At 37.2% G+C, this 14,447-nt stretch overlaps 2 protein-coding genes across 2 annotated transcripts in view; both read right to left on the bottom strand.

Moving 5' to 3' along the window:
• Positions 1 to 5,142: 5,142 nt before the first annotated feature.
• On the bottom strand, positions 5,143 to 6,085 carry LOC130105957 (C-type lectin domain family 4 member A-like). Its single transcript, XM_056272146.1, has 4 exons — positions 5,983 to 6,085; positions 5,523 to 5,627; positions 5,321 to 5,442; positions 5,143 to 5,250 (listed from the first exon to the last, which is right to left on the bottom strand). The coding sequence occupies exons 1-4, from the start codon at positions 6,083 to 6,085 to the stop codon at positions 5,143 to 5,145; spliced, it is 438 nt and encodes a 145-aa protein (XP_056128121.1).
• Positions 6,086 to 8,747: 2,662 nt separating this feature from the next.
• The window catches only part of LOC130105956 (uncharacterized), a 60,858-nt gene continuing 55,158 nt past the window's right edge, over positions 8,748 to 14,447 (bottom strand). Inside the window, exons 6-8 of the mRNA XM_056272145.1 lie at positions 12,757 to 13,198; positions 11,885 to 11,904; positions 8,748 to 9,010 (exon numbers count right to left, since the gene is read on the bottom strand). Coding sequence (XP_056128120.1) covers positions 8,748 to 9,010; positions 11,885 to 11,904; positions 12,757 to 13,198 — 725 coding nt within the window. The remainder of the gene's footprint in view (positions 9,011 to 11,884; positions 11,905 to 12,756; positions 13,199 to 14,447) is intronic.

The following is a 14,447-nucleotide window of genomic DNA, read 5'->3' as shown; positions in this document are numbered from 1 at the left end:
AGAAAAGGTGATCTGATGGTGTTGTATTGTGTTTTAACATAATCATTAATGGACCTGAATCACTAAACTCATCAAGAGCATAAATTCTGAGTTAAATTTACCTTATGGATTTTAGCAGCACGGTCATTTTTGAACATACCATTTTTAGACTTTTCAATGAAATCCAAACGATCAAAAAAAAAGAAAATCAAAAAACATTTTATTTAGGCACACACAGACATCAAGAATTAGCATATACATCTCAGCAATGGTGACAAACAGATCACCTCTGAACATAAGCTCATTATTTATTCATGCAGCAATGCATGATGGGAGCCATGAATGAGTTTTGATTGGTGGCACCCAGAATGCACTGCCACATGCTTTATAATTGTCACCATTGTTGAGATTCACAGGCTAATTATTGATGTCTGTGTGTCTTGAAAAAAATTGTATAAGAGGAACTTTTAAAAAAATTATTTTGATTACATTGTAAACGTTAAAAATATTATGCTGTACAAGGTCACTGCTGCTATAATTAATAAAGTAAACCTAACTCAGAAATCAGGCTCTATATGAGTTCAGTGATTCAGGTCTAATGATTGTGATAATGATTGTGTTAAAACACATCCATCACCATCAGATCACCTTTTCTATTTGTTCATCTGGCTGTTATAACTCACGTACTGCAGCCAAACAAAATCTAAAGTTAAAGATTTGGGGGTCAAGAGCCCAACTAAAGCAAACACTAATCGCCATAATGGTGACTTAAAAATTCCGGTTTTCTCCTTCAGTGATTCTGCTTGTTAACATCAGGTGTCTTTAATAATGCTCAATCATCACTCAATTATTCACTTAATTATCTCATTAACTTTAACACTGCTTCAGTATTCATTTAACACTCTGCTCAGAGTTTATATAATCCACACTTTTCAGTGTTAATTTAACACTGGGGATTTTGCTGTGTATACACCCGGTACAATGCAGCGCCAGGTACGACGCAAGGAGGATTAAACAACTCCACAAACAGCATTACCAGCTTCACTTATTACTAACCAGACTGACTTTATTTCTGTCAGACGTCTATGTCTATGTGGAGCACTTTTATCAAGGATAGACGCACTTTTTTTGAGCTTCAAACTGATGGTTCAATTCACTGCCATTATAAAGCTTGGAAGCATCAGGGTATTTTTTAATACGACTCCGATTGTATTCGTCCGAAAGAAGAAAGTCATATACACCTAAGATTGCTTGAGGGTGAGTAAATCATGGCCTAATTTTAACTTTGAATGAAATCTAGCAGTTCTCTTTTCATGAACCCAAATTAAATGCTCTGCTTACTGTGATTTCGGGCTTTTCCTTCATCCTGGCTGTGTCTTTGAGGTCCAGTTGTGTCCATAATATTTCTGCGTTTAGCATTTTCATAGTAGTCCTCTAATTCCATTATTTGTTCTTGTGTCTTGCAGTACGTCTTGACAGATGAGCTGTGGTTCTCAGAATGATGACTGCATTTAATAGTCCACCGTATATGCTAAATTTACACAGGAAGTGATTTCATTTGACATTGGTCTTTAATGTGAATACAGACTTCCTGAAACTCTCCTCAGACCCAAACTCTATGACTGTATCATCTTGTACATCCAACCACATGTAGTGAGCAAAATCCCCATTTTGGCTGGTACAAAATGCATTCTTTCCAGATCAGAAAAAGTCACTCTTTAGTCAAAACTTCTCTATTACCCAGATGGCAACATTGTTTTGGCCCAGATCCGGCCCACATCTGGCACTTGTGGGATGCGGATCTGGCCCACATGCAGCGTGGAATGACGGCCCTTGGGTGGCCCACTCCTGTTTACCAGATCTGGGCCACAAGCAGGCCATAGCAATGCCACATGTTGTAGTTGGGTTTCTCTTTTCTTTAGTCATTCTGCTTGTTAACAGCAGGTGTTCATCACTAATGCTCAATCATCTATTAATTATTCAGTTAATTATCTCATTAACTTTACCACTTTTAACACTCTTTAGATTGGGACAATATGTACTCTGAGCAGTGTTGATTTAACACTAGGGATTTTGCTGTGTTCCTGTGATGCCGAGTTCAGACTGCACGATTTTAGCCCCGATTTTGGCTCGCCGACAGGTTTTGAGAAATCGCCGACAAATGCCCGAAATCACAGGCAAATCGGTGCTCGTTCACGCGTGTGACAATCATGCAGTGTGAATGAGCAAAGACGCGATCTGAGAGAATCGCCGACGAGTCACCGACGCCCGTGAGATATTTGGCATGCTAAATATCTGGACCTGTCGGCGATTCACAATCCTGCTGTGTGAATGTGTTCTGACTGAAAACTACATCGGCGATGACCGACAGCCAATGAGAGAGCAAGATACAGGGAGGAGGAGGAGGAGTTATAGACCAGAATATCAGTATTTTAATAGATAGGCCTATATTTACAATTATATCAAACAGAAACAAAGCACAAACATTTGCGTGACCAGCAGCAACAGCAGGACATTTGCAAAATTATTTATTTACCCCCAACTCTCTTTGCAAAACACAGTCCTTGCTCCCCTCGTCTTCCCAACCATTTCCTGCATAAACTGTTTATTATTTTTTTTCATTTTCGCTACAAATCAGTGCACAGACAATTTGTAGGCAATCATTTTTAATAACAAATTCAGTGTCGCAGGAGAACTCCGGTCTCACGCACGCGTGATCTTCCGTTATTTCCTATCACTTCTCGCGTTTGTTTGGTTGTGAAACGTAGTTTGCGGACTAGGCAGAAGTTGTCGGCGATTCTTTCTTTTGAAAAGTCATGCAGTGTGAAACCTCCTGTCGCCGATCCATCGTGCAGTGTGAACACAGCAGCAACTGAATGTTACCCCAGATAGTCATGCAGTGTGAAAACAACTGTGACCCGATTATTTTGAAAATCGTGCAGTCTGAACTCGGCATAAGGTGTAGTAATCATGAAGACATTGATTAGCTTGTTCAGGTGAGTTTGATTAGGGTTGTAGGTAAACTCTGCAGGAAAGTGGATCTTGCGGGCCAGAGTTGAGAACCCCTGCTCTACAACAACAGTGCTGCTATAATCCATAAGATCCAAAAGTTAACTCTGTAATTATGCTCTCCATGAGTTCAGGGATTCAGGCCAATTATTGATTATATTTAAACACAATTAACACTATCATATCACCTTTTCTCTTTGTTCATCTGGCTGTCTTAACTCAAGTACAGCAGCCAAACAAAATCTAAAGTTAATGACTTCAAGGGTCAAGAGCCCAACTAAAGCAAACACTAATCACCATAATGGTAACATACCAATTACGATTTTCTCCTTCAGTGATTTTGATGTTATGGTGACTTCAAATGAAACACAGAGTTAAACCTCTGTTAATTCTCAATAAAAACTTCTGTAGAAGTCTGACAGAAATAAAGTCAGTCTGGTTAGTAATAAGTGAAGCTGGTAATGCTGTTTGTGGAGTTGTTTAATCCTCCTCTGCTGAGATCTTCACAGATTTAATGTCTTCTTTTCTCTTCAGGTGATTTCATCTAAGATTGTGTCTAAAGTCAGTTGTAGTTCTTGTTCTGCTCGTCTCTTTTTCTATTCTCTTCTTTCCTTCAGTGATTCTGCTTGTTAACAGGCTTCTTAAGGCTGAGATGACTCCATATTTAATATACACAGATTTTGTGGCTCAGATAAAATCCAGTTCTGGTTTATTTATTTGCTCTTGGCTGACATGTGGCATTGCTATGGCCTGCTTGTGGCCCAGATCTGGCAAACAGGAGTGGGCCACCCAAGGGCCGTCATTCACCGCTGCATGTGGGCCAGATCCGCATCCCACAAGTGCCAGATGTGGGCCGGATTTGGGCCGAAACAATGTTGCTATGTGGGTTAAGGTGCTTTAAGCGATGTCGGGTGACCTCACTTCTTGTTGACGTTCAAAGTATTGTCAAACAAAATGGAGGCTAGCTAGACCCTCCCTCCTCCTCATCCGGGCACTAACCACCCAAACCCCACCCCCAAATCGTTCTGGTCGGTTATTTGCTGGAACAGTTTGTTATGTTTCGTGGTGCGGGTTAGCCCAGTGTGTTTTTGTTGCTGTTTGTGGAGGCTGGGGTGTCTGCAGAGACCGTGTCTTTTTACAGTGTGTTCAGGGGACAGGCAGCTAGCGGATAGTGAGGAGATGTTTGCTGTATGTGACAAAAAAGTTTTGGCCTAAAAAACGTGTGACATCGCTTAGAGCACCTTTAAGTTTACTATGGTAATAATGGTTATAATTTAAATTTTTTATTGAAAATGAAAGCAATACAACATAAAAGCAGTTTCACAGACACTCAATATCAGAATAATAGGGTAAATCAGAGCAATCTGGGACACTTTAGACTTCTACATTTTACTGTGATTGTCAGCTCAACACTTCAGACTAACTTATGACGCATGATAACAGAAGAAGTTCTCGTTAACAGCTGCTAATAATGGAGCAAGACATGAACACTTCAGATGTAAAGTGTGCAGCATTACATTTCACATGAAAGCAGTTCATGCTTGATGTATTCAACTTGCACTGTTTTAAAAACACAGGACTCTTAATAATGAATTATGTGATCACTATTGATTGACTCCATCATATAAATGTTAAGTTTATGAAGATGAATGAAAAGTTTAAGGTTAAAAACAGGATTATTTCTCACATATCCCTTTTCTCTTCTCAGAGCATTTGAGATCATTCCAGTTGTTGAGGGTGTGTTTTCCAGGATTCAGTTCAATGCAGTCCTCATCTTTACCATGATAGTTATTCGGCTCACCTTTAGCCCAAAACCTGAATAAAATGCGTTTTTTTTTTTTTTATTTTTTTTTTTTTTATTATTCATAATGTCAACTAAACAACAAACAAGTTAGGAATGTAACGCAACAAATACATAATTCATAAATTAACAGTAATCTCAGTATTGCATTTCAAGAGTAAACATAAAGCAGAAGTGAAAAGTAAAAGAGAGAAGTTTTTTTTAAATATAATTTATTTATAGGGAGTGCCTTTTATGGTTTTGTGGCTTGTGTTTGTGGAAAAGCTGAGGTGTTGATGTTCTTATTTTTAAAATGGGAATTAAAAAGACTAAAATAAATAAATACACATGAATTTCTGAGAGTATATTTGCACTTACCCTTGTTTGAGTGGTGAATCATCCACCCATTTCAAAATCCCCTCAGTCTCACTGTCAGACAAACCAATCCATACACTCTCCTTGATTAATGAAGATATGTGTATCTGTGCGTGAATAAAATCAGGAATAAGTGTGATTCCTCTCATTAACTAACAGTCACTCACACAAACTCACCTGCTTCTCTTCAGTGTTGATAATGACCAGATCACCTCCTCGATCTCTGCAGTAATGCCTGCTCTCAGTCCAGCTCATCGGCACACTGGACATAAACAAGCCATCTGGACCCCACAGAAATCCTAAAAGAAACACAACTTGTTCAAACAGTTTACATAAAAACAGAAAAAAACTAAGAAAGAGAAATGTACATATAACCAACCTCGTTTAGAAGTGCACTGAAAGTGCTGAAGAATGACGGCTGCAATCAGAAGAAGACAAAGGATCCCGAGACACACTGTGATCAACACCAAACATCGACTTCCTCCTGATAAAACACAAATATCACTGAATACACTCTTGACAGTTCTGTCATGACAGACTGCAGCAAATGATATAGTCAACTATTTGATTGTTGAGCAGTGAGCTCGTTGGCTACTGATAACCAATAAACCAATCAGCTGTGCCCTAGAGAAGATGCAGACTTATGGACCATAGAGTTTCATCACAGAACTTTCTATGTAAGTTTTCAAATTAACCTTTGTAAGTAAACTACTGTAAAAGTACATTATGCTGAAAAAATAAGAATACAAAATATTTTTTTGTTCCTATTGGTCTTGGAAATCAATGATTGAAATCTAGCAGTTCTCATTTCATGAACCCAAATTAAATGCTCTGCTTACTGTGATTTCGGGCTTTTCCTTCATCCTGACAGTGTCTATGAGGTCCAGTTGTGTTCATAATATTTATGTGATTAGAATTTTCATAGTAGTCCTGAAATTCCATTATTTGTTCTTATGTCTTGCAATACGTCTTGACAGATGAGCTGTGGTTCTCAGAATGATGACTACATTTAATAGTCCACCTTATATAGTGCTACATTTACACAGGAAGTGATTTTATTTGACATTGGTCTTTAATGTAAATATAGACTTCTTGAAACTCTCCTCAGACCCATTTACCTCTATTTACTGTATCATCTTGTACATCCAACCAGTGAGCAAAATCCCCATTTTGGCTGGTACAAAATGCATTCTTTCCAGATCAGAAAAAGTCACTCTTTAGTCAAAACTTTAAGACTAAAATTTTACATACACTGTAAAAAAAAAAAATGCCTCTCCAACATAAACATTTCTAATGACCCTTTGCACTTAAAATTTTTAGTTGGCCCAATTTAAGTATGCGGAAAGAGCAAAATCCCCAGTGTTAAATTAACACTCTGAGTGTGGACTCATAAACACTGAAGCAGTGTTAAAGTTAATGAGATAATTAAGTGATTAATTGAGTGATGATTGAGCATTATTGAAGACACCTGATAATAACAAGCAGAATCACTGAAGGAGAAAAACTTAATTTTAAGTCACCATTATGAATATCAGTGTTTGCTTTAGTTGGACTCTTGACCCTTAAATGTTTAACTTTACATTTTTTTTGGCTGCTGTACGTGAGTTATAACGGCCGGATGAACAAATAGAAAAGGACATCTGATGGTATTGGTGGTCATCTGATGGTATAAAGCCCAATTTAGGTTTACTTTATTAATAATTATAGCAGCTCTTTTCTGGTACACCATAGTGTTTTTAACTTTAACAAATATATCCAAAGAAATTTTTATACACAAACATCAATAATCAGCCTGCTAATCTCAACAATGGTGACAATTATAAAGCATGTTGCAGTGCATTCTGGGTGCCATCAATCAAAACTCATTCATGGCTCCCATCATGCATTGCTGCACGAATAAATAGTGAGCTGGTGTTCAGAGGTGATCGGTTTGTCACCATTGCTGAGATTCATACGCTAATTCTTGATGTCTGTGTGTGCCAACATAAATAATTTTTTAAGTTTTATTTTTATTTTCTTGATCATTTGGTTTCATTGAAAAGGCTAAAAAAATGATACAGTACAAGGACAGTGCTGCTATTATTAATAAAGTAAACCTAACTCAGAAATTGGGCTCTATGTGAGTTCAGTGATTCAGGTCAAATGATTGTGAAATAATGATTATGTTAAAACACAACCAACACTATCGGATGTCCTTCTCTATTTGTTCATCCAGCTGTTATAGCTCATGTACAGCAGCCAAAAAAAAAAAGTAAAGTTAAACATTTAATGGTCAAGAGCTCAACTAAAGCAAACACTGATCTCCATAATGGTGACTTAAAATTAAGTTTTTCTCCTTCAGTGATTCTGCTTGTTAACATCAGGTGTCTTCAATAATGCTCAATCATCACTCAATTAATCACTTAATTATCTCATTAGCTTTAACACTGCTTCAGTGTTTATGAGCCCACACTCAGAGTGTTAATTTAACACTGGGGATTTTGCTCTTTCCGCATACTTAAATTGGGCCAACTAAAAATTTTAGGTGCAACGGGTCACTAGAAATGTTTATGTTGGAGAGGCTTTTTTTTTTTTTTTTACAGTGTACGGTCCCAGATGTTTTTCTTCCTTATCACTTCAGTGACAGTCCTCCCTAAAATAGCCCAGCGATGTCCCTAGTCACAGACACTGAGATGTGCCTTTAATTTCACCAAGCTGACTGCACATTTAAAAGCCCATACACACTTACAGGTTGTGTTTTCAAGTCTTCAAGTGAATGTGATGTGAATAAAGCGGTGATATCTAAGTGGGTGAGTTGTTTACTTTCTATTTAGTCTTCTCATTAACACCATTATTTAGGCCTATTAATTCAGACCGAATGCGCAGGAAAATGAGATGCAGGATTTTATTGTGTGAGCAGCGTTGTTTTATTTTTGTACTGTGGATTCATTTCTATTTCAGTTTTTTGTGGAAGCACTGCTTCCTTTGCCTCCTCAAAGGGAAAACCCAAAGACAAGATAAAGAGAAGCAGAAGTGAAAGTGCAGAAATATAAAATCCATGTTGTTAAATTAACACTGTTCTGTGTTTCTATGGGAACCACCAGCAGTGTGTTAAAGTCCCCGTGAACCGGAAGTTGCAAACGACTTTTCTCCAGTGTTGTGACGTATTTCCGAGAGAAACGGAATACTAAATGAGGCAAAATGGTGGGCGTGGCTTTTTTCCCAACTAGCACCTGATTGGATCTAGAAAAGTAGGTGTTTTCATTCAGCCTGTCTACTGTCAGTTGGAGGGGCGTGATTACGGATGTTAAGAAGACGCCCAAACCGTCAAACCTACGTCATCAGGCAAGGTCCTCCAACGCAGAGGGGAGGGGAAATTTCAGATTTTGATTAAAGATTACGAAGCCAAACATTTTTTTTGTGTGGATTGACTTACATGGATGAATTGTTCACCACAAAACGGTCAATTTAGGCAAACAAAGTAAGTATGGTCAATTTTGAATTCATGGGGACTTTAAAAGTAACACTGAAGCAGTCTTAGAATTAATTAGATTATTAAGTTCTTTAAAAAGAAACTGCTTCCAAACAGTACTGACTTTGTTTAGATACTTCTTTCGTTAGTTCATCAAACAACGTGACTGTATTTCTCCAGTTTCTTCTGACTCAAAGAGCTGAAGTTGTTCTTCAGTTGGTCTTTTTCAGTCATTAGATCAGTGTAATTGTCCTGTAAGCTGTTGATAGTGTGATTGAACTCTTCAACTGTGTTCTTGTAACTCTTTAACAGGTCTCTCTCTGCTGTGATGGTGATGTACAGTGTGATGAAGACCAGCAGAAGAACACAAATGAGCCCGAGACACACTGTCATCCACACCAAACACCTGCTTCCTCCTGACAAACAGAGACACAACACATAGATATTAAAATGATAACAATTCACACCATATTATTAGAAATAATAATTAAGCAACCTTTGTAAATAATCCAATGTTGTCTTTAACAGACAGGCCTTTTTAAAGAGTATGTTGTTTTATAATGACAAACATCTGTAACTGTTTTACTTTAGCATATGAAAAAGTAAATTCCATGGAAAATAATTCCATGCCAATACACATCATATAAAAGCAGAAACTCTGAAATATTGTTCCTAGAAAACAACATTAGAAATTGTATGCAACAGTTCTCATTTCCTCCAACATTAGCGACACATCTGCTACACCATTTCTGCTTTAAAGTAATTTTCTGCTTACCGCAAAGAAAATCATGTTGAACATGTTGAGTACAGCAAATATAAAAATAATTATATGTAACTTCATTTAAAAGCAGAAACTGACATATTCATAGGAAATGTAGTGCTATAATAGTGCTAACCCTAAACAGGAAGTGATTTAATGCTATTGATAAGAATTTCAGTCCAACTTAAAAAACTCTGCAGACCAATAAGTTTGTGTACTGTACATTCAATCACATGTTGTCTAACACAAAAGCCATCAACTAATACAATAGCGTAATTTAAGGAAATTTGTATGTTGTTAAATTTTAATGGTCACCAGTTATATGTGAAAGCAGGGCATTGTTAATGTTGTGTGGGCCAATAAACAGAAGAATACATCTTCTCAAAGTCTAGTCTATATATATATATATATATATATATATATATTAGGGCTGTCAAACGATTAATCGCATCCAAAATAAAAGTTTGTGTTTACATAATATATGTGTGTGTACTGTGTATAATTATTTTTAATACATAAATACCCACACATGCATGCGCGTATTTAAGAAATATTTGCATGTACTGTATATAGACTGAATGTAGCCTATATATAATGTATATTTTATATAAATATAAACATTTTATATATAAATAACACATTTTTCTTAAATATATACATGTGTGCATTTATATATAAAATAATTATACACAGTACACACACATATATTATGTAAACACAAACTTTTATTTTGGATGCGATTAATCGTGATTCATCGTTTGACAGCCCTATATATATTTTTATTTTTTTTGCTCTTAAGCATGCATATATTCATGAAATTCATAGACAACCTCTCTCACACCTTCAAAGGATATGATGCCCACTTTACACTCAGAACAAAAGCTGAGGATTTTTAAAATATTTTATTAAATAAAACTAAACACCATGGAGTCACAATAACATCTTGTTAAACATATTATATTTGCATTTCAACAATATTCCATATATGAGAAATAAATGCAATAGGCAATCAGTTTTTTGATATTCTCTTACATTTAGGATATATAAATATAAGCACACAAAGGATCAGGTAAAACCAGGGATGTGGAAAACGTTATGAAGGATTGGAGAAACATTTTGATAAAACATTTTATAAGCCTCTCTTCACAAAATGTTTAAAGGGGCAATTCAGAATCCCTTGTTATTATCGACCCCAGTGGCCATTAAGTGAACTGCAGCCAGCAGCTTATTGAACGCACTAGAGACTGAACGTGATTCAATGTCTCGAAATACTCACAACAAAGTTATTTTTCATTCTTTGTTTAGAAGTACAAAGTTGGAAATACCTTTGCAGTGATGTACTGTTAACAAACATCCAGATGCCTTCCACAATGTTGGCCCATATTGATAGGATAGGATAGCATCTTGCAGTTGATGGAGATTTGTGGGATGCACATCCAGGGCACGTGTATGGTACCTATAATGATCTTTAGCTCCCTCTAGTGTGCTAACCTTTCTGGCTTGAGCTGAAAGGCGTTTTTCTCATTTCACACACACACATGAGCTGCTTCTCATTTCTTACATTGTGCTCTCTCCCATTGTTTTTCTTCCTTTCCTCACAGCTCCTAAGCATGAGGGAAATGACGCCGTGACTTTTGAGACTTTTACTAGGAAAAGATTCAAAGCTTTCGAGTATCGACAGCAGATCGACATCGGCTCGTGGATTTTACAACAGCCATTAAAAACCTGGAAATAAGTGAACTAAAATGCCGGTTGATACACTTTTTGTTTAGTGGGAGATCCATTCCACTGACCTCACAAAACTAGTCTTACAATTCAAAACTTTCTTTAAGTCTTGTCACATTTTGACCCATGAGGTGAGTAAATAAATAATAACCAGGCGAAAGGCGGCAGTGCAGCTTTAATCACCACGGCACATTTATATTCAAATAATTCCACATATTAAATAATGTAACAGACCTTCAATGTAAATACCCACAAAGAAAGAAAAAAAAAAATGGAAGAATTAAGTCTTTTTTTTTTTTTTACTTGATTTTTAGTTTGAGCCAAAATAACTGGAATATGAATAGCTGGATTATGAAATGCTAAATTTATGCAATTTCACTAGTGTTAAATGTACTGCTTAAGACAAAAAGGCTGTAAGTTTACTATGGTAATAATGCCAATTAACCATTTATTCAATTGACCATTTTATTCTACTCAAAGGCAGTTTCACAGACACTCAATATCAGAATAACAGGGTAAATCAGGACAAGTTAGCTGGGTGTACTGTATTCAGTTCAAACAATGAACAAAAACACAAAAGCACTTCAGGGCTAGACCAAGCCAAAATAATAAGCAAAAAGTGAACTACCCAGCACACAAAATATCCTATCAGGAACTGAAGATAAAAGAAAATACAAAGACTTCCCTAACTCCTTAACTAAACATAAGCAGGAGAAAAACAGGTAAAAAAATAAATGCCCTTTATGATTCAGAGGATGTCGCTTTTCCGTTCCTCCCATCCGCAACTACCGAGCGATGGTGACACCTCCAATTAGGGCAGGAGACCTGTGGGAAACAGGACAGGAGAGAGAACTAAAGGAAAAGACAATGGGAAAAAAACACCCACATATGCACCGGCACCAATGCTTCAGGTATATTTTAAAATATGTCAGTGCCATTGTTTTGTCTTTTAAAATGCACACCAGTAATGTTTTATTTTTTCTGAGACATGTTTCTAAAAGCTATGTGATACAAAATGATTAACGTTAATAATTTATGCATAAGCATCACTGACGTTAGCCAATCATAACAATGGGCGTTAACACTGAACTCTTAAAGGGGAACACCTCCAAAACAGACTGTTTGAATCAGAGGGGGAGAAACAGGGTGGGAAAAGGTCATAAATCACTACATATTTAAAGTTTTTTGTACAAAAAACTATATTAATACTATAATTGCACCTAAGGGAACATAATAAAACAAAACAAAAAACCATGTCATGACCCCTTTCATGTCTTTTCAACATCTATTGCTCTCTGGCAAGGCTACGTTCAGACTGTCAGTCCAAATCCGATTTGTGTGCATATCCGATTGAAATTCGATCAGAATTAGCTAATGTGAACAGCAAAAAATTCTAATGTGTTCAAACACTAATGTGTTCAAATCACATTTCTGGAAATCCGTTTCAGTCTGACTGCTGTGATCAGATTTCGCGTGGTTTATGTGACTCTCACGCCACGTAAAATGTAAATGTCAGACATTGTTATAGGAAACATGCTGAGAGTCACTGCCCAAACAATGTGTTGTTACCACCGGACGATCAGAAAGTGACAGTGGCTATTTGGCGTATACCTATCAACGCAACGTTATTGCCATAGAAAACAATGCAGATATTCCCAAAACAATCAGAACACAGACACATTCTTCATCTTTATAGATAGACACGGAGACACAAATATCATGAATGTGTAGAAAGAGCTCATGTGAATATAATTACCTGCACAGTATGCTGAATAGTACACAGTTGGACTGACCAGCTCATAGACATAATAATCTCCTGGACAGGCTTTGACTTTAATGGGATAAGACCCGTAATAGCAGCAGTAACTGTTATAGTGACCACAGACATCTCGAGTGACGACTCCATCTGTTACTGTTGGGTGTCCACCACGGATCCACAGTGGGTTATAAGCGCCACATCTTCCCCATGCAACACACGTGTCTGGGATATGAGCGCTAATGTTGTTAATGAAGAGACGATACCAGCCGCTCCAGGAGACAGACTGGTCACAGTTGGAGTAATCTGTATTACTGATGGATCTCCATGAATCGTCCAGCACAGTGTAGTTGTAGCAGGGGTCTGTAGAGAGATAAACTTATGAAAAGTTTCATAGAGTCACAGTCTAACACATTATACTGTATTATAATATATTTATAATATCTTTAATTTATAATTAATAAATTCTACATTATGAAAACACCAGTACAAAGTTATAGTCTCTCAATATAAATAAAAAATCCAATTCCCAAATGCCAATAACCAAATTGATATTCACAAAATTTTATTTCCAAATTCCCTCATTCATCCCTCATTCATCCCTCATTCATCCCTCATTCATCCCTCTTTCATCTCTCATTCATCCCTCATTCATCCCTCATTAATCCCTCATTCGTCCCTCATTCATCTCTCATTCATCCCTCATTCATCCCTCATTCATCTCTCATTCATCTCTCATTCATTCCTCATTCATCCCTCATCTCTCATTCATCCCTCATTCGTCCCTCATTCATCTCTCATTCATCCCTCATTCATCCCTCATTCATCCCTCATTCATCTCTCTTTCATCCCTCATTCATCCCTCATTCATCCCTCATTCATCTCTCATTCATCCCTCATTCATCCCTCATTCATCCCTCATTCATCTCTCATTCATCCCTCATTCATCCCTCTTTCATCTCTCATTCATCCCTCATTCATCCCTCATTCATCCCTCATTCATCCCTCTTTCATCTCTCATTCATCCCTCATTCATCACTCATTCATCCCTCATTCATCTCTCATTCATCCCTCATTCATCTCTCATTCATCCCTCATTCATCTCTCATTCATCCCTCATTCATCTCTCATTCATCCCTCATTCATCCCTCTTTCATCTCTCATTCATCCCTCATTCATCTCTCATTCATCCCTCATTCATCCCTCTTTCATCTCTCATTCATCCCTCATTCATCTCTCATTCATCCCTCATTCATCCCTCATTCATCCCTCATTCTCCCCTCTTTCATCTCTCATTCATCCCTCATTCATCCCTCATTCATCTCTCATTCATCCCTCATTCATCCCTCATTCATCCCTCATTCATCCCTCATTCATCCCTCATTCATCTCTCATTCATCTCTCATTCATTCCTCATTCATCTCTCATTCATCCCTCATTCATCTCTCATTCATCCCTCATTCATCTCTCATTCATCCCTCATTCATCCCTCATTCATCTCTCATTCATCCCTCATTCATTCCTCATTCATCCCTCATTCATCCCTCATTCATTCCTCATTCATCTCTCTTTCATCTCTCATTCATCCCTCATTCATCTCTCATTCATCCCT

Source organism: Rhinichthys klamathensis, unplaced genomic scaffold, assembly GCF_029890125.1.
Source record: "Rhinichthys klamathensis goyatoka isolate OS25496 unplaced genomic scaffold, OSU_Roscu_1.1 h1tg000330l_1, whole genome shotgun sequence".
Taxonomy (NCBI): Eukaryota; Metazoa; Chordata; class Actinopteri; order Cypriniformes; family Leuciscidae; genus Rhinichthys; species Rhinichthys klamathensis.
The sequence above is the reverse complement of the archived record's forward strand: the minus strand, read 5'-3'. Positions and strand labels throughout refer to the sequence as shown.

What these genes read in the sequence shown, in the direction of transcription:
- LOC130105957 (XM_056272146.1), bottom strand. Translation starts at nt 6,085, where the DNA reads ATGGAATTTCAGGACTACTATGAAAATTCTAATCACATAAATATTATG. An exon ending in AGGAAAAGCCCGAAATCACA is followed by an intron (nt 5,628 to 5,982) that starts GTAAGCAGAGCA and finishes GTGTTTTATCAG; the next exon opens with GAGGAAGTCGATGTTTGGTG. An exon ending in TCAGTGCACTTCTAAACGAG is followed by an intron (nt 5,443 to 5,522) that starts GTTGGTTATATG and finishes TGTTTCTTTTAG; the next exon opens with GATTTCTGTGGGGTCCAGAT.